The sequence below is a fragment of the Anopheles merus genome, chromosome 3L, assembly GCF_017562075.2.
Source record: "Anopheles merus strain MAF chromosome 3L, AmerM5.1, whole genome shotgun sequence".
NCBI classification, from domain to species: Eukaryota; Metazoa; Arthropoda; class Insecta; order Diptera; family Culicidae; genus Anopheles; species Anopheles merus.
The window spans coordinates 37068959-37088474 of record NC_054085.1 but is presented as its reverse complement, the minus strand read 5'-3'; the positions used below and the strand labels follow the sequence as shown (position 1 = coordinate 37088474).

At 50.6% G+C, this 19516-nt stretch overlaps 1 protein-coding gene and 1 long non-coding RNA gene across 9 annotated transcripts in view; both read right to left on the bottom strand.

The window, feature by feature from the left end:
- LOC121599649 (ecdysone-inducible protein E75) overlaps nt 1–19516 on the bottom strand; it is a 90019-nt gene that overhangs the window by 11374 nt on the left and 59129 nt on the right. For 7 of the 8 annotated variants that reach the window (XM_041927627.1, XM_041927626.1, XM_041927630.1 and 4 more), the window contains one exon: nt 13962–14106. In XM_041927627.1, coding sequence (XP_041783561.1) covers nt 13962–14106 — 145 coding nt within the window. Of the gene's footprint in view, nt 1–13961; nt 14107–14257; nt 16022–19516 lie in introns of those variants that run through there. The other variant, XM_041927632.1, reaches the window with a different exon arrangement.
- On the bottom strand, nt 3621–6554 carry LOC121599650. The gene is made up of 2 exons (XR_006005708.1): nt 4810–6554; nt 3621–3790 (listed from the first exon to the last, which is right to left on the bottom strand). It is a non-coding gene; the product is annotated as an uncharacterized LOC121599650 (long non-coding RNA).

The window sequence follows — 19516 nt, the reverse complement described above, 5'->3', positions numbered from 1 at the left end:
CTACTTTAAATCCCGCTCCACGTACTCTCACTTTCCACAACGAGTGGAGTGCTGGGTTGTTTTCTCGTTTCTGTCCGCGCGATCATATGATCATTCGCTTTCCGGTTTACAATGTGAACCATGCGTGTGTGTGTCTGTGCTTTGTGCTACATTTCTCTTCTACGAAATGAGGGTGAAAAGGGGAGCATGCACAAGTGTGACCAAAAGGCATCCAGATGAGGGGCAGCTCGTGCTCTCTCTCTATATATCAGGTGGGCAGTAGTAGTTGAACGACCCCGATCACCCTTTCTCCAATTCACACACGCATGGCGTTTAAAAATAGCACCTTTTGCTGCCTTTCTTTTGAGGTAAGCTGACGTAGAATAGAGAAGAAATGACAACCGTGTGACGACAATTGTAAGGTTCTATTATCATCTTCTCGTTTCTAGTTCATAGTATTACCTTCTTAATTTACTATTCGCTCTTGTTTTTTTTTACTTGCTCTTTCTTAATTGTTGAATTAAGTTGCATTTCAAGACAATTTGATCTTATGTTTGCTTATTTCTCATCTCACCATTGATCCCATTTACATGGGCAACGGTCTGTGACCGAGAAGGTGGTGGTGGTGGCTGTTATCTTCACTTTCTGTTTTTAAAATAAAAAGAAATTCCGAAACGAAACCAACGAGCCCAGACAGAGCTGCTGCCATGCCTCGTTAGTTGGGAGAAAACAGTCATCCGGCCAGGCCAGCTGCTGCCGCCGAAACCCAGAGACCGATGGCAGCGGGCGCGGGAGAGAAAGGCGACCGACTGACTGTGTGCCGTCTGGGAGAAAAAGTAGGTGAAAATCGTGGCCAATTCTCCTCCCCCCCCCCCCCTACTACCACAAACCCAAACAAACCCACGGAGAAGAAGAGGAGGAAGCAACAACAAAATACAAACACACATACAACACACAAAAAAACGAGAAAAGTGAAATGAATCAGCCCGCGTACACCCCGATCGAGATATGGGTGTATGTTTTCGTTTAAAACAATGCACACAGCACCATTACCTCCTTATTAGGGGGGGAGCATGCAGCAGCAGCAGCAGCCCCGTGCCTTAAGAGCATCGAGCAGAGATCGAGGATGGAGAGCAAAAGAAAACCAGCACACCACAAGACGCCGGTCCGCTGGCGCGCCACCGCGAAGAAAGCAGAAAAGATAGACGCGAAAAGGAAAGATGGCGCTGATCGGCCCCCAGTGCGCGAGCAACATTCTCTTGCGGCCTCGCTTGTTTCTATCTCTCTCTCTCTCTCTCGCTCTCCTTTACCTTTACCGCGGGTGCTTTCTTTTGCGTTTGCGCCCCTGATCGACGAGATGGTAAATGGAAAATAGCGTTTCTGCGCGCCGCGCTAACAAGGGATGGTGAAGGAAAATAAAAAGGAAAAGTGTGTTACTTTCTTGACACCGTATCTTGAGCGGAGGTGAGCAGCAATGGGGAGACAGACTGAGAGAGATAGAGAGAAGCTAACGAGATAAATAAATGGGTAAAAATCAATGGAACCATTGCAACTGACTTTGACAGTGTGTAAAAAGTGAAATTTTACACGACACGTTTTTTGTTTCATAATTTTTTTTTTTTTTTGCAAAATTCCAATTTCTAAAAGTCAGTGTTCCACGAAAGATAAGTCTAATTTTAATTTAGTAAGCTTGCTTCGTGACCACGACAAGTAAGTAGAACACACGAACAGGGCAAAACATACGCCCCAAGAGTGTAAAAAGAACGAGCAAACAATGGAAGCAAATGAAACGAACACGTTTTTCCATCCTGCGGTGACCATCTTACCCTTTTTTGGCACCCGCAGTACCAAATAATGAGGGTGTGGGTGGCGAAAAAATGATACAGAAAGAAACAGAACGCCGCAAAAAAATTAATGCTTTGAAAGTGAAGGTGAAAGTTGAACAGCCGCACAAGCGTGCGTGTATATTGAGATCAGACGCTGTTGTGTTCCCTTTTATTGCGCGTTCACACTCTACTTTGGTGTCGCCGGGGTGTTTGTAAGTGAATACCGTTCTGCTTTTCATGATTTTGAATTTCACCATCGAATTATGTGGAGCAAACCTGAAACTGGATAAAAAGAGAAAACCATGTTGTGTTCACTCTATATTTTGCCCTCCCTCTCCCCCAGAAGGCCCTTTTTTGCGCTGTGTCCCATTTGCACCATTAACCTCTAGTGACCTTTGCAGGTTTGCATAGGTTCCAATCCTCTCGTTTCCTCTTGCCCCGTTGCTTTCTTGGTGTATGTGTGTCTACTTTCTAGTGGTTCGATTGTATTCGGTAGAGTGCAAAAGAGAGCGCCCTTTTGTTCAATTTTCCCATTTTGTGCGGCTCGTGCCCTTGACCCTAAATGAGTGACACACACACACACACACCGTGGGTGGATGTGTGGATGGGTTTGGGGAGAGACCTCCTCCTTTCCCCCACCACAAAGTGTGAGTGACACTCTCTGGGATTCGCTTGGACGGCAACCGAATGGAAGAGGAAAGAGAAAGCGCTTTAGAAAGCCAACGCGCTCTCGCTCTCGCACATGAGCCATCCTCCCTTTCGGCATACGGCACTTTCTCTCGCTGGGTGCTTGGAGCTGCTGCTGGTGGTGGGCGCTTTCGCCAAAATCAAACAAGCAGAAAAAAAACACCACAGAAGAGAAGTACCTTTGTGTGCGACGGGAGGGGGGGAGGTTATTCCCGTGACAAAGTCAGGGCAAACACACCGGTGGAAGCCATTTTTAAAGGTCACAATACGCAATTCGTGCTCGATTCGCTCACTTATTTACTCCACCTCTTGATGGGTTGCATAGAAGGACCGATAGTGAGAGAGAGAGAGAGAGAGAGAGAGAGAGAGAGAGAGAGAGAGCGATTGAGAGGGTCCAAGTGCAGGCATTTTGTGAAAGCGAACCACCCCATAAAAGGCTCCGCCACAAAGAGACAGGCGCGCGCGTCAAAGGCCGCAAAACGGCCCAGAGTTCGAAGTGGAATCAAGGTCAAAGATCACATTAACTCTGATGGTGTGGTGCGGTCCCACAGGAACAAGGATGTCATCCATCGCTCTCTTTCTCTCTCTCTCTCTCTCGCCGGATCTCTCCAAAACGACAACGTCAACGATTTTGTGTGAATTTCAATCAAAGGCAATGTAATTTAAAACAAACACACTCTAATTGGGAAGAGGAGATAAATTGCACAAATTGTAATTCCGAGAAAACTCCGCCAAAAACCAAAACGACACCTACGTGCATTGTGATAGGAGACAACTCCCTTCAGGATGCCCTTCAGTATTGGTAACTCTTCGGCCATTTTTGCTTAGATGTTTTGTTTTTTCTTCCGATTTTTTGGTAATCGCTTTTTGCTTCCTTTCTTTTGCACTTGTTCTTCTTCTTTTTCTTTTTGTACACACTTTCACTAGAGAATATTTGCCACTGCACTCGCGTGCGCTTTATTTTGCCTTCTTTTTCTGGTGCTTTCCGCGACACTACTGTTGTTTTGCACTTCTTCTTCTTCTTCTACTGCTCTCTTTTGCTACCGAAACGCTTCACTTTCTTTCACGTTTTATCGGCTTTCATTTTGGTTGCTGTATCACTTTCATATACCACTTTGCCACTTTTTCATATTTTACTAATCTTGTTTCTTACTTTTCATTTGTGTATCACGTGGTTACTACTGCTTTTAGAAGAGGGGAAAAATGGAAACTATTAAAGAACACTGCTAGAACTATTTGTAAGAACACTGAAACACATGTTTTTTTCCGTCGCCCTGCTCGAACACACTTCGCTAAAACTAAAACCGAACCAAATCAATCAAATTCTGCACACTGCTACTACTACCCCCTGGGTAAGGGGCCAATTGGTTGACATTGAGATAACGCGCGGCTGAAAATCCATTTCCCAATTCACACGGTGTGTGGTGTGTTGTCACGGTCAAAGCAAGAGGTTTTTCTGTATGTGTGTGCGTTGTCGTCGTCGTCGTAGTTGGCCGTGGACGTCGCGTCTTGTGCTTGAAGCCGAACCGTCGTCAACCGCCGAATGGCGAATGACCTCGAACTTGTACTCTGGTCTGGTGGTTAGAGCTCGCCATACACACACACAAACACACACACACACAATCGCTGCCGGTGTGTGTGTGTGTGTGTCTCTGTGTAATGTGTGTCGTGTTTTATCGGTTTAGTTTGATGGTTTTTTTTTCTCTCTCTCTCTCTCCGCCTTCTGCTCGTCGCTTATATTCACTGTGCATATAAACGCATACTAACAGAACGGTACGGGGTACATGGACGGCCCACAAGGAGGTGTAAAAAGGACCTTTACAACCCACACAATCTCCCACCGTATTTGTATCCTTTGCTCTCGTTCTCACACACTCTCTTAGCGCGTAGGCTCGTGTTGGAATGTCGGTCCTTGGCCGACCCCACACCACACACAATGCCGATTCAACACACCAATCACTCACAAATGCATATACGCACACACACACACACACACACGCACAAACCCAACTGGATGACGCGCGCACGGATGTGTGTTTCCGAGGATGTGACCTTCGCCTTGCCACCCATTCAAAAGGCCAAATCATCATCACCGGAGCGCGTGTGTGTGTTTTTGTTGTTTCGGGCAGGAGAGGCCGCTGCGCACTTTATCGCTATGACCGCACCAAACCGCGCGTGTTACTTTGTTGCGGAAGAATTCAGTTATCCTTTTCGGGGAAGTAAAATCTTAGGGAAAGAGGGAAAACCACCTGTGTGTACACATTTGGTGCTGCCCCCCACCCCCCCCAAACAACCATTTTACAAACACCCAAATCACCTTTTTGCACACACTTCACCGCTCATTTGCAACGCCACAACGATATGCTTTTCTTCTACCGCAAACGGCCGTTGTTGCACGCTTCCCCACACGAGTATAAAGCAGCAAAAGCGGGCAGCGCTCTACTAAAACACGGAGGGGCCACTAAAAATGCGCCCACACACACACACACACGCGAGGCACGCGCGCTTTTGCTCTCCTTTTTCGCAGCAGCCCGGTTCAACGGCTCGTCGCTCACTGGCAGCGGTGCGGTCCCCGTTGGGGCTTTGGGGCGCCTCCACCAGCGTGTGCGCTGGTGAGTGCCGGCTGGTGAGCGACGATGTGAGCGCGCTGAGCCGGCCATCGAGAGCGTTCAACCGGGAAGCGTACAGCGCGCAGTACATTCAGAGCGAGAGAGAGCGAGCGCGCGCGTGTGCGAGGCGACGAACGGAGTTTTTTTATCAATGTCACCCACACACACACGTTGAAGGTTTTAATCGAGCCGCACGACGATGATGATGATGATGACGATCGAGGCGGCTATGATGATGGAGGAGACACCGGCGTACACAATGGCGCGTACTCGCTCTCTCGCACGCAGCGAGCTCGCGCGGCCATTGCTCGTGACCTCCATCTTTGCGACTCCATCCATGTGCGCGCTGCTGCTACCCGCCATTATTAGCCACTCAGCATGTTTCGCAGCAAAGGGCGATAAAACAAAACCGGGAAGCGCGCATCGGCGGCAGGCAGATCGAAGGAAAAATCTGTGTGTGTGTGTGTGTGTTTTACGCCAAACAGTTTGATTTTAATTATTGTGGCGCATTTCTACGAGTTCCATCACCCGGGTGCGAGGGTGTGTATGGGGTGCACTCATCGCCGCCCAGATGATGCTCGACCCCATCAAACGATACACTCACTCAACCTGCTTCTGTTTTCTGCCTCTTTCTCTCTCTCTCTCTCTCTCTCTCTCTCTCTCTCGCTCGGGGCTGTGTCGCACCCGTGGCCTTGAACTTATCCGAATTGAATGTCGAGCCAAGTGTCGAGGGTAGGCGCGAGGAAGGCGGGGTGAGGTGGCACCACCTCCAGGGAACGGGAGTGGGATGATACGGTGCCGCGCAGAAGCAGCACTTTATCGCACACGTCAACGGCCACAGAGCGGCACACACACACACAACAGAAAAATGTGACAAAATCTTCCCCCCAAAGCAGTGGGATGGGGGGGGGGATTTATTTTTACACACACGTCCATGACCCTCCTTCTCCGCTGTTGCTCCACACAAACCCTCTTCTCGTTGAGCGCCACAACCATCTTCGTGTTAAGCATTTCCACGAAAAACGCCAACAAACTAAGGGAAAAACTATACTTCATCCCACCCTTTTTGGGGAGGGTTTTTTTTTTTGGAGAACCCATTTTTCCACCAGGAATGCCCGGCTCCCTCTCGCTCTAACCAAAAGCTGGTTACAACAGGCTGTAAGTGTGCGAGGGAATGCCACAAGCACTGGCAGTGTGTGTGTGTGTGTGCCACGTAAATTAGATTGGAGCAAATTGCGCGCCTATACTTCGTGGAAAAGCCTCCTCTCCTCTTCCTCCCATCACTCCCCATTCCTCCTGCTGCCATTGCAAGGTCACACAACACGGGAATATTGCTCACACACAGAAATATATAAATGGCGCAACCGATTTTTGTGCTTCCTTCCGCAAGGTGGGCTGTTGTTGCTGAGCCGGGAATAGTGGTGGAAAACTGTGATGGCGGTGACTGCCGGTGCCGCGACCTTAGTACCTTGAAGGGTAGTAACGGAGGGCGGGTGGGACGGTGGAAAACTATTTCCAGAAATGCGACAAGGTGTTGTGTTGCGTTTTTAATGGGGATTTTTCATTGCTCGCGCGCTCCTTTTGCGGGTGTCCTTGGACTGCCGGGAAAGGGGAGGGAGCAGGACTTGCTGTCGACCTTGTCCGCTGGAATGGGGGCAACGCTAAATATATCCAGCCGAGAAGAATTAGCCAGCTATTTGCGAAATGTGATGTAATGGCAAATGGCGGGGAACTGTTACAATGTAACGACTACTAACGAGGGGAAATACTTCCCAAGGTTTCGCTCTCAATCCTGTACAGCTCATTGGGAGCTATTTTTGCGTCAAAATTTTCCCATAAATTTCATCATACAAAGATCTGGAATCCGTCAGGCAATCCCCAATCTCCATGTTGCTCTTCTTTTTTTTCTGTTTTCGTACCCCAAAAACTTCCATCCAGAACGCAGTTGGATATCATCACACGCACACACAATTGGAGCCGCCGCCTGTTGGTTGTCCTTGACTCGTGATAACCTTGGTTCACCCTCGCTTCGCATTTAGCATCGGACTCTCTCTCTCTCTCTCTATCATTCGCCCACCCATTCTATTTCGTTCTTTTCATTCTGCTCCAAAATCTTCCACGCTCCATACTCTTCTTGTGAACGGTCAGTGAGCGAGTGAGTGAGAGCTCAGCGAGCGCGCCACTCACAACAGCAGATCAGTCAGCACTCATCAACGGAAAAGCTCGCGCGTAAAACGGGGTACCGAAAGCTTGCGTGTAGAGGGCGCCACTGTCGCCGTGCTTTACACAACAGTGGGTGCAATAAATGTGTGCTTATTTAAAAAAGTAAAAAAAAATGATAAGATGTTGCAGCTTGAAAACTCAAATATTTTATTCACTTCACAACCCCTTAAAGAAACCCTTTTCCGATGGACTAACTCACACTGGACACATGCCAAAGAAAACCCGTTACAGTTCATCGACACACACCGGTATTAAGTCGCGAGTGGGAGTCGGTTCTGAACGCGGGTTCAACGACATTCTAACAACATTTTCTTCTTCTACGGGGGGTTTCCCAACAACTCAACACACTACCCCCAAAAAGGTCGGTGACTTTCAGTTGGCCGATAACGATGTAATCGACCTCAAAATGTGTGTGGGGCTTAGTTTCTTTGTTTGCTGTATTTCGGTCGAGATTTGATTGCTCCAATGGAGCAATGAAGTGGAAGAGGATGGAAGGACGGTAGTAATTAAGCGCCACCACGATGATGATGTGTGGGCTTGAGTTGGTGGTACGGTCGTCCTTCTAATGGGCAAGCAAGCAAACATTTCCAATGCATATGGCTCACGTAAAATATGCATAAACCGGCCGTCCGCTAATGAACTTTGACACACATACGAGCAGTTATTCATGGACGGAAGCGAACGTTGCTAGATGTCATTGACTCGTAGATTTGCTTCCCTCAAACCTCGGCTTTTGCCATCTCGCAGTTCAATCGCAATCACAGCCACACAGCACAGTTACCCCTAAATGTAGGCACGGAAAAGGGAAATTTGCATTCGGCTCGGTTGGCTCCATCCCCGTACATCGTACATCATCATCCGTGTAGTGTTTTTTTGACTCTCTCCGTTCGAAGCACAGTCACCGTGAAGGTAAGATATGCGCTGCTGCTCTTGCTGTATTTGCGCTCCTCTCCAAACGGGCAACTTCTTCGAGCGAGCATCTAAAGTGTGCTCGTCGGGCCAGTTCATTGACCGGGCCCGCCGCACATCGGGTTACAAATCGTAAAATGACCTACTTCTTCGGTGTAGGGAGGGAAGAGTCACCCCCTGGTGGAGTGGGATGAGTTAAAGACAGAGCGATAAATCAACGCGCGAGTTACGTTAACCACCACTTTCAGTTTCGGCTCGGTGTGCACTTACTTTTGACACTGATAAGTTAATAAAAGTGAGATTTAGCATATCATAAAATGCTGTTTACAGTGGTAAAGCATGAAATAAAATGTAGATGTACGATAATAACAACACATTTAATCAAAATAAAACTCAAAACTACTTACTAAGCAGCTTAGTAAGCACGGGGTGACGCTTCGATCACACATGCCTGCTTACCACCTTCAGTAAGTGAAAGTATTTCCCTCGTCAAATAGTGCCGCAGCCATTGGGGTGAAAGATAGCGAGCATTCGGTCTCTTTCCATCGCTCACCAGGAGATCGGCTTGCAGCAAGTAAAAGTTTCACTTCCTGCTTCGTGCGAAGAGAGACAGAGAGAGAGAGAGAGAGAGAGAGAGAGGGACATGCTGACATGTTTCACACATTTTGCACGCACGGATGGCTTTCCTGCGCCTTCGCGACACATGAGGGCGATGGGGGCGAGGAAAGGAAGATGTGACGATCGCAGGAGAAAAGGGAAAGTGAAATCGTGTCGGCTCCGTGTTGGATCCCCCCCGTCAAGGCGGGAGGCGAGTAGCGGAGAGGTGTGATAGACTTGTACACACCTTTTGCATGATGATCGATGATCGGTCATCTGGGCGCCTCTTTGTATGTAGAGGTTTTATATAAGTTTTAGCCATTGCCCTATTATTCAAACAGCCTCTCAACAGCCCCAGCAACATTGTGTCTAGAGAGACTCAAGAGTGGCAAGAAAGCAAAAAAGACACTTTAAACATAAATCACCTATTTGCTCAGTTGCCAAAACACAAAACGTGCCTCGCGCGCCTCATCATCACAAAATGGGTCATGATTTCCTTGTGTTTTCTTCCGAATGTGCAAAAAACCACACACACACAGAGGCCTGAGTGAGACACACTTTGCATTGACTCATAAGCGCGGCACTATCTCTTTCTCTCTCTCTCTCTCTCTCTCTCTCGTCTGTGTGTTCATTAGCTTATGCAGAGCTCGGCACACGCGACAACGATGACGATTGCTCAAGCATTGCCACCTCCCTGTAACCTCCCCATTCCACCCACCCATCCTTCAGACTCCTCATTATCTGCGTCAACCCCCGCCTGTTCACACAAGACAAACCATGCACAAGCGGAGAAGAGCAGTGTGCTGCTCCAGATTATCGGTCCCAAACCAACACGCCCCCCCCCCACACAAAAGGGAGAGAAAGGGCACGGCGAACAGATGTGCGAAAAGAGCGGGGAGGGAGGGCTGGCCCGAGACTTATGCCCGAGGACAACGACCATGCAACCTAATTTTTTCAGTCCAGCCGCGCGAGATGAACGGCACGATGTAGGGGGGGGAAGAGGAAGGGCAAAAAGGCGGCCACCCTCCTTCTCCCTACCCATGTGCAACACAAAAGGCGCAAATCCACGCAAAGCGGAGGAAGCTGGAGGATTGCGACGAGCGGATCGCGGGCGGGGGTTCGTCGTCTACCATACTGTTGCTGTCGCGCTGCTACCCATTTGCTTTGTGTGGTTGGCTGCCGTTGCTGCTGCTGCTGCTCGGCCAGTTCGCATGAATTGTAAAACAAGTGAACGACCTGCATGACCGAAATAAGAGTCAACGACCCCCTGGGCGACGACGACGAGCAGAGCAGCAAATGGTCGTGAGCGCGTGCGAGAGGGAAAGGTTCACCCCGATCGCTTGAAATGCTCTAGCGCTCGCGCGCTCTCTCTCTCGCTTGCCCGCTCAATCGCTCTGTCACGCATCACAAAGAGGCAAATGGAGAGTTTGAGGAGGGTCGTATAGGGGGGTGGTTTTGGGGCGATACAGGCGAGAGAGACAGAGAGGGAGAGAGGGTGAAAAAGCCTTGAAACTCGCATGAACTAATCCCCCCAACTGCTCGAGCGGTTTGTGCTCGCTCGAATGAATTGATCCATGAACTTCGTGATCGTCTCTTGCTGTGTGTGTGTGTGGTGGAGGGTGGAATGAATATCGAAAAATGAACAGACAGTGAGATTTTATGAATAGTGGAATCATTTTGCATACTTTTTGCATAATTGTAGTTTGATTTTGAATTTTCTAACATGTTATCTCTTTAAGATTTTGATATTTTTATACAAAATCGGTCCATTTTCTTCTTGGAAAGAACAGTAAACCTCCAACTTTGCGACACCAGCACATTCTAATTTGAATGCATTTGCACTGTGTGTGTGTGTGTGCGCGCGCTAGAGTGATGGTTGTGTGCGTTCCGGTCGGCTCTAATCTGATCGCGATCGCCACGATTCGGGAAGCAGCACCAACACAGCAGCAAATGGAGCGCCGGACCACGGCTGGCGATTGGAGTAAAAATAGAAAAGCGAAAGTTTCTCACCCGAAACCCCCGTGCGCACACGGTTCGCATGTTACGGCAGAACGGGCGAGCGCGCATTTGTGAGGTGTGCGTGAGACGAATTAGCACACGGGAATCCGTTTCGGGCACGTTTCAATTCCTAGCCCAGGCTGCAGACACACACACACACACACATTGGTTGCACCACAACAAGGTGTTCGGGAGGTTCGATTGAAATTCCCAGCGAGTGTGGAGCGCAGCGGATGCGCCCGACGGCGAAAACGAATTCAATGCGCGATTACGAAACACATAATTCATTCGGCGTCTCGCTGGGGGGATGGACGGATGGCTGGACGGATGGAAAGGAAAAGGAAGCGATTTCGCCAGCCCACTCGCATACTCAATGAGAGGGGGAAGGAGGGCACAGATAACAAGTACACATGTGCCTTTGCTGCCTGGCTCTATAAAAAGCTCCGACCAACATCAAACCCATCAATCTTCCTCTCAGATTAACTCAACCCAATAAAGCGAGATTGTAAAAAATACTACTAAATTAATGGCATAAAAAGCACACACACACCCTCCAGTGCCGGAAGGTGATAATGAGACCGAGAAGTCAAGCATCAAGCCGTTGGAGAGAAAGTGAAACTTCTGCAGCTCTCCCGCCGCCGCCCGAAAAGCAAAAAAAAAACCTTCGCCGCCAGAGCTCGATCTCCTCGACCCAGTAAAACACCCCGAGCAGCGGGCGCGTGTGTGTAGAAATAGGGGTTGCAAGAGCGCAGGAGAGGGACGGAGAGAGAGAGAGAGAGCGACGGGGTGTTGGTCGAGGCAGCTTGGTCCGGGGTGAATGCACTCCGATTTGGAACGGAGGTCGTTCGACGAGCGAGTGGAAATGATTGCGCTCCACCGAAGGTACGAAAGAGAGCGAGAGAGTGTAAGGGGTGGGGGTTTTGCTAGCAGAGCGAAGGCACAAAAAAACCTACGGCCTACTAAGCTGCGTACTAAGGCTGGCTACAGTATGTAAAAAAGAGAGAGAGCGAATGGGCCGATTGGAACGGAAGAAACGCTCCAAACGATGGATGAACGAGCGCAACGAAACGAATTTACCTTGAAATGGTGCGAGCGAGCACGTTCTGTATTACTGTAGCACTTGCGCACTCTTTCTGGCACACAAAGCAACCCCCAAAATGAACACGCGCGCGAGGCAAAAACCAAAATGAACGTTGGATCTTGTGGTGGAGCACCGAAATGGCTAGCAAAGAGCGGCAGTGAGAGAGTGCGCGAGTGTGAGTAGGCGGGGGTAACAAACTAGGCCGTCGTTTCAACCCCCCTCTCTCGCTCTCTCTCTCTCCCTCGCTGCTTCTCAAAAACTACCCTTTTGCAGCCGTTCTCTCTGTCGCACAACAACAGGCGAGAAACCCCCCCCCCCACCAACCGCGCGGCTTGACTGTCACAACACATGCGAGCGAGACACATCGGTCGCTCCGTCTCACTCTCGCTCCCGCTCTGATGATCGGTTCGTGCAAGAGCCGCTCGCGGGGTGGTGGGGGTAGTTTATTTTTCTGACCTAAATAAAGTTCAAAATGATTATGGCCCAGTTAGACGGTCGTTGAACTCGGGCGCGCGATGGCCTCGCTCGGTTCGGCTCTCCTCTCGGCTCGACTAGTGGGGTGTGAGTGAGCAAGCCAGTGTGGGGGGGTTTTGCGAGAGTAAGCGAGATAGCCAAAACGGCGGTGGCGCGCGTTTTCGCTTTCGGTCTATGACGTGATACGTTCGTCGCTTGGTTGGTCCGGGTCCCTTCTCTGGGGTTGTCCGCGACTGTTGCGCGCATGCGACACGAAATGCAGAGGGTGGGGAGGGAGGCAGAGAGGTTCATAGAAAAAACTGTATGCGAAGGTATTTTTTGCAACCCCTTCTGCTAGGTATGTGTCTGCCTCTCTCTCTGTCTTTTGTCGTTCGGTGTTCATCTCGTTCCGTTCAAAGGCGCACACAGCAGTTGCAGCAACCGTTTGGCCCTGAGCTTTATACACAGTCGACTCCTATGCACCCCCTTCCTTCCAGCTTGTTGCTTGCGGTGGCCCTGTGTCCCTTTGGCCCTTCTCTTTGGGCGCGCTCGGGCAGTGTGAGGATGATTTGTGCTTCGTTTCACAAGACGATTCTACGCAACGGAGCGCTAAATACAAAGTGTAATCTAAGGCTCCCATTTTTTTTGAACATTCTGACCTTCTACCCCTTTATTGAGATCGTTTCTTGTTTGCACAGTGTTGCGCCGTTGACCTCCCTCTGCTCGCCACATTTCCAAACAAAACGCACACCTCAAAAGCCCGCAGCCTTGAAGTCTGGAACGTGCGCGGCTGGTCCGTGGCGCCACACTCCCTTCTTTCCCAAACTGGAGCAGCCCCAGTTGGCTAATCTTTACACATCTTTTCACATCACCTCACCTGCCGTCGCCACCTAAACCTCCAAAACCAACACCCCGAGCGCCCGAGATAACACACAAATCCACAAACCCAAATTATCTCCGAAGGCCAACAACGCGAGAGCGAATTTTTTGGAGCTCCAAAACATCTCCATCAATGACACAGACACACGTACACCCGCCGAAAAGTGGACCACTGACCGAAGATTGCTGTGTCCTTCACACCCAAAAATTCGGACACGGCACGGCGGAGCAGCAGCGTCCATGACAGCCATGTGCAACACACACACGCACACCGTCCATTTCGATCTTCTACCCATTCGCTTTTCGGTTTTCGTGGGCAATATTATTTTCGATGGCAGTTTTAATGTTCGACCTTCGCGTGCGGAGACGAGCTTGTTTGGAATCCGGGAGGGTCGTCCAACATGCGATCGCTTCCAGTTGGAACGAGAGCGCGTTTAGAGAGAGCGCAAAAGGAAGGACAAACCCCGTGGTGGTGGTGGTGGTGCTGGTGGTTAGATGGATTAGGTTTGGGGTTCAAGGCAGTCTTCTACACAGTAGTGGCGGACATTGTTGTCGCTCGGATGGTCGTTAAAGAGTGCAATTTATGATCATGATATCTCCTCTCGATCGAATTAGCTAATTGAAATGTCCCTCACCGTTGCAAACGAGCTTTAGAGAAACCAGTCAATCCAAGCGTTATTTGTAAAAGGAGACAAAAGTGGTAGAGAAAAGGTCACTTACCGTCACGACTCATGCCGACGGCGATGCACTTCTTCAATCGGCAGTACTGGCAGCGGTTGCGGTTTATTCGCAGTATGCTGCACTGCTGATTTTTCGTGCACGGTCGGTACTGGATCTTCTGCTGTATCGACCGCCGGAAGAAACCCTGGCCAGACAAAAAGAGAGAGAGAGAGAGAAGGAAAGAGAGATTGTTAGTGAAGTGTTTGAATGTTTTGCTTTGATGATGATGATTCCTAAGGATTGAAAAGCAAACAAAAAGGAAATTGTGATCGCCCTCCTCCTTCTCCTAAACGTACGTGATCTTCGCAGAGATTCTCCTCAAACTGCTGGCAGAGATCGTTGATGAGATGGTCGGACGAGGAGCAGGTGCAGCCGCCGGTGGACAGTCCACTGCTACTGTTGCTGCTGCTGCTCTCGTCCCCGCTGCTGTGCGGTTCGGGCGAGGCCGCCGACGACAGGGACGACTCCCGGCTGCGGCAGGAGCTGTTACCGCTGCTGCTGCACGTGCTGCTGCTGCGCGCCTTTTTGCTCGCCAACCGTGCCTCCAGCTCCTGCTCATACTCTTCCTCGTCCTCCTCACACCCTGCCTCGATCGCTTCGTCCTCTTCCATGGCGATCGGCGCATCCGATCCGTCCTTCGTCTGCTGCTGCTGCTGCTGCTCTCCGCTGCTCTTCTCGATGGCACAAATGACTACACGCTGGTGCTCCTGCTGGACAAGTTGCGGTTGTTCCTCTAACCGAGGGGCGGCAGCCAGCACTACCACCGACGCCGGTGGCACTTCCTCCCGCTGCTTCACACTGCCCTGGGCGGTCAACCACTCTTTGGCGATCGTTGTCTTTTTCCACGGGCAGAAATCAATCTTGGGCGTCACGGCCACCACCGGTGGGACGGTGGTAGTTGTGGTGGTGGGCGGTGGAGTTGACTTGGCCGCATTGAGCGGTGCGGACTCGAGGATTCTCACCAGCGCACTGTGGCTCGTTTTCAGACTTTTGGGCGCTTCCGCCAATTGCTGAGGTAGTGATGAAGGGGGAGGTGGAGGAGGAGGTGATACGGGGGCGGTGGCGGCGGCACCCTGCCGCACGATCACGACCGTACCGGACGGTGCCATCGTTTGCGAGCCTTGTCCTTGTTGCTGCTGCTGGGCGGCTGCTGTTTGTTGCTGCTGCTGGACGGCGCTGTATCCCATTTTTCCACTCGCTACACGCTTTGCCCTTGCTTTCCCACCAAGCTGCACTTAAAATTGCACTGCACTTTTACAGGCACACACACGCTTCGATAAACACACACGCACGCACACTTTAAACGCGTTAGAACTTGTAATCCTATAAGATTTTTCCGTTCCGTTGTTACCGCCGACCGATGGGTGCGCCTGGTGTTTTGTAGAATTTAGCGTGAATTTTCCATCTTTGAGCTGTTGCGGCTGCTGCTGCTGCTGGTGGTGATGGTGGAAGTGGACAGTGTGATCCTTCCAGGACGGTACCGTACACGCTACACATACACAAACACACACACAAACACGCTCACTTAAATGCACTTCCCTGCAGCTCGCTGCACACTTTGCTGCAATCTATTTTTTGGGAATGTTTTTCCTCGCCACAACGAAACGAAACACACACTTTCTTCTCAATCTCTCGGGCGGCACGCCACTCTATATCCTGAGCTGCCTGCTGTGGCGGCACAAACTTTGCATTCCTTTTCTTTGCGGCGGTGCCACACTTTACACACGTTTTACTTCAATTGAAGGCTTCAGCCACACACCGCCAAAGCGCTTCTGCCCTCTTGTGTGCACTTGTTTCCGGGGAAACGTGGTTGTGCACTTCTGGAAGGAAAAACTTCGACGAAATGTATCGAAGTGTTTTTTTTTTTTAAACACGTTTTTTCCCCCAATTTCGCAACCCTTGTGATCTGTTTTCCGCGCGCGCAATTATTTTCCTGCACTCGAACTAACACCCAAATGAGCGCCAAACGAATCAAAAACCCGCGGCGACGAGCGGCGACGAGAGCGATATACAGAGCGAACGATGCTTTCGCAGGCGCGTCCAGTTTGCGAATGAATGCCAACGGTTCGTCGCCGTGCGTCAACCGTCCCCGCTTGAACGGATGAACACACCAACAGCGGCAGTAGCAGCAGCAGCAGCAGCGCGGCGGTGTGTAGAGCGGTGTAACTGATTCGGTAATCGTGCCGCTGTGAGTGTGAGTGAACGAGCTAGACGGTTCATTCTCTCGCTCTCTCTCTCTCTCTCTCTCACCAACACGCTCGCACACTGCACACACTACAGTCCCCGTTATTTTTGCCTCAGCTGCGCTGCTCCTTGCAAACCCCAAAAGGGACCGCGCGACTGCACAGGCACCTCAGTTCAACGACCTGTCATTGCCGATGGCCTCCCCCACCACCAACGCACTACCTCCTCCCCCTTCCTCTCTTTCAATTCACGCGGCGTTCATTCGCCATCGCTGTGTTGCAATCGGCGGCGTGAACGCTTCGGGAGCGAAAATGAACACGCACCACGAGCGGGTTTGGTGGTACGTGACGTGCGGCACACGCTGGTGGGTTCGGTGGGTGGGTGTGTGTGGTATGAGACACCAGTTCCCCCACTGCCTCCTCACCCCCTGCTATACGTTGACTTGCGTGGCGGCGTCGGCTGAGGGTGGCCGTGTTGGTTTCGTGACCCACTTTTTGGTCATCCACCCCGAAAACACACAGAGCGGCGACGGGGCCACCGAGAGAGCTCGAGCTCGCACACACGCAGCAGCAGCAGCAGCAGCGAACGGAAAACAAGGCCCATGGGTTTTGCTCTCTATGCGTGTGAGCGAGAGGGAGAGCGTGTGCGTGTGGGCAAGAAAGGGATGAAGGAACAAGGGTTCATATAACGCGCGTACGAGGGGACACGTAAAATCGGTGCTTCGCGTAGTACTACGAAACTGCCCCGGCCGTCCATTGTATATCAAAAGGGGGAGGGGGAGGGCGCTACAAACAGGGGGCCACCTTTTCTTCCCTCTCTTTCGGCTGAATCTCGACACAAGCGAGCAACCCCTTTGCGGGAAGGAGAGCGCACGGGCTTTTTTTTGCATTTGGAAGCATTTTTTACACCTTTTCCACCGCATCCCACTTTCCCGACCCACACACACACACACTTTGGACAGGGGTTTTTTTGTACCATCTCTTCTTTCTTTTCCTTCCTCGCAGCACAGAAAAGACGATGGTGGTGGTGGAAGGCGCGTCATCGTCTTGCTGCCGCTTTTGTGAGGAAAGAAAGTGAGAGGAATTTGTGAAGCGAGGCCAATTATGATGAGTCGTCGGGGCGAGTGCCCCCCCCCCCACTGTTGGGAAGGGGCAAAATTGGCGAACGGATAAAATTGCGTACGATTTTCATCCACCCAACCCACAACATAAACCCCTTTTTCGGGTTCAAGCATTGGAGGGGGCGGGAGAGGATCTTGTTACGTTTTGCGAGGGGTGGTGCTGGTGCTGGTGGTGGTTTATTGTTCGAACGTGAGGGTAAAGGAAATCGTGGGAAAAAACAGCCCCATCTTTAGCATTCCGCAAAATGTGTATCGAAATTTGGCCGTCGGATGAAAGTTCGGGTGGGAAAAATGTTGGCCAAAAGGTTCGCCGCTTCCTGTCACTTTTTCTCTCCCCGTGCGTGCGTGGAGGGGGAAAGTGTGGCAGAGCAGAGTGAAGCCAGGCAGGCAGATAAGCACTGAAGCAAATAAATGGTGTGAATCATTCTATTTTGGGTCAGTAAAAAGGTGTAAAATAAAAAATCGAACAATAACCTTTCAAGCGCCAATGATAATGGATGAATCAGGGTGCCATTTTTTTTTGTTTGTTTGTTTGTTTTGAGAGCCTTTTTTCTTAGCTGAAGCCCATGATTCAGCCTTTCTTGAGAAAGAAAGGACTTGTGCCGAAATAAACCACACATCGGTGACGCACTCGCACAGGTATTGGTCCCATTTCCTGTTCGATATTTGAATTCGCACACAGCTGGAGCTGTCTCTGTTTTGAGAGCACATTTATTGTATATTTATAAAGTGTCTTGTGTGGTGTGTTGTCCGGTGCCTTTGCTTTAACAAAACCATCCTAACGCTGGACGCCGTTGTGGTGTTGTTGTTGCGCACATTGCTCTAAATACATAGGCGATTGAAAATCGCGCTTTTAGCCCTTTTTGTCTTTGCGCAATCGGCACACCTATACACACACACAGCAAACTGATCGGGGTAGGCCGTGGTGTAAACAATCAAGAAGCTGTGGCGCTCGCATCGGCGACACAAGAAGTCGCCCCGCAGATGATCTGTTGCAAAACAAAAAGAGAGGAAGAAGAGTGGCAATCGAAGTGGACACAACACAACACGCGCGCGAACTCTCCACCCCTTTCGCTCCGTTTCGTGCCGGGTTGCGGTCAGTGGCCTCTGCCGAGAACCTCGGCATACAACAAGCACACACAGGCGAGCACGAAAAAGCCGACCGACCACCCGACGATGACGACGACGACGTCACCGGATTCACCGTAAGCGAACGGCGCGCGATAGAAGAGCTCGCAAAAGTTCATTGGCCTCCCCCGAGAGTGGTTGTTCTTCAAGAGACCTGACACGATACTGGCCGGCACTGGCGGGACTGGCGACCCAGAGAAAGGGAGAGAAAGAGAGCGCGCGGGAGGTGACCTGAAACGAGAATGAATGCTCGCACCTCCCCCGGAAAAGGGGATTCGTCGTCTCGCACACCTTTCTGTGTGCGGCTCATGCACGAGAGCGCGGAAAGTATGTTTCGTTCTGATTCTGTGCAATGTGGAGCGGGGTGGAATTTCCGCAAAAAACAACAAACTTGGGAATGACTCTGGCAAACCCAGCAAAGGGGAACCTAAAAAGGGGAGCAAAGTCTGAGCGTGCTTTATGTCGGTTCGGAATTGACACTGACTCAGATGTTTTTCCTCCCTAAAAAAAAGAAAAATATTGAAGGTGGACTTGGGGCGCATTCTTCCTAGAATTTCTGAAGAACTCCAAGAAGAATTCCATTTTGCTCTTTTTCCCCAAAAAAAAAAGTTCTAAATTTGACCTCATTTTTTGCCCACATATTGGGAAGTTCACTTCACAAATTCCGCCCATGTGTGTCGTGTGTTTCTGCATCTGTAGTTTCCCCAGCAGCGGGAGAAGGAGTTCCAGTTCGGCTCCCCCCACGATATATGCGTCACCAACCGGATGGACCCCGGGAACAGGGCGCTAAAAGGTGAATGAACGCGCACCTTTCGATACACAACCCCTCCCCCCCTCACTCTCTCACTCTCTCGCACCTCTCCCCTTGCACATCCATCATCGCCACGGTTCTTCAGCAGAGTTGAGGGAGCGCATTTACTCGCCAGACCTGTCGCAGACCTCTGTGTGTGTCGACCGTTGTGACGTCACAGAGCATGCAAGCAGAGGTTCTCCCGGTGTGCGAACGAACGTACGAGAACGAGAGAATGTCCAGACCCGGCGTTGCAAACGCGCGCGCAATTTCCTGGTCCACAGCGACACACACACACGGCGACAGGGGTTGGTCGAGCGTTTTGCATATTTT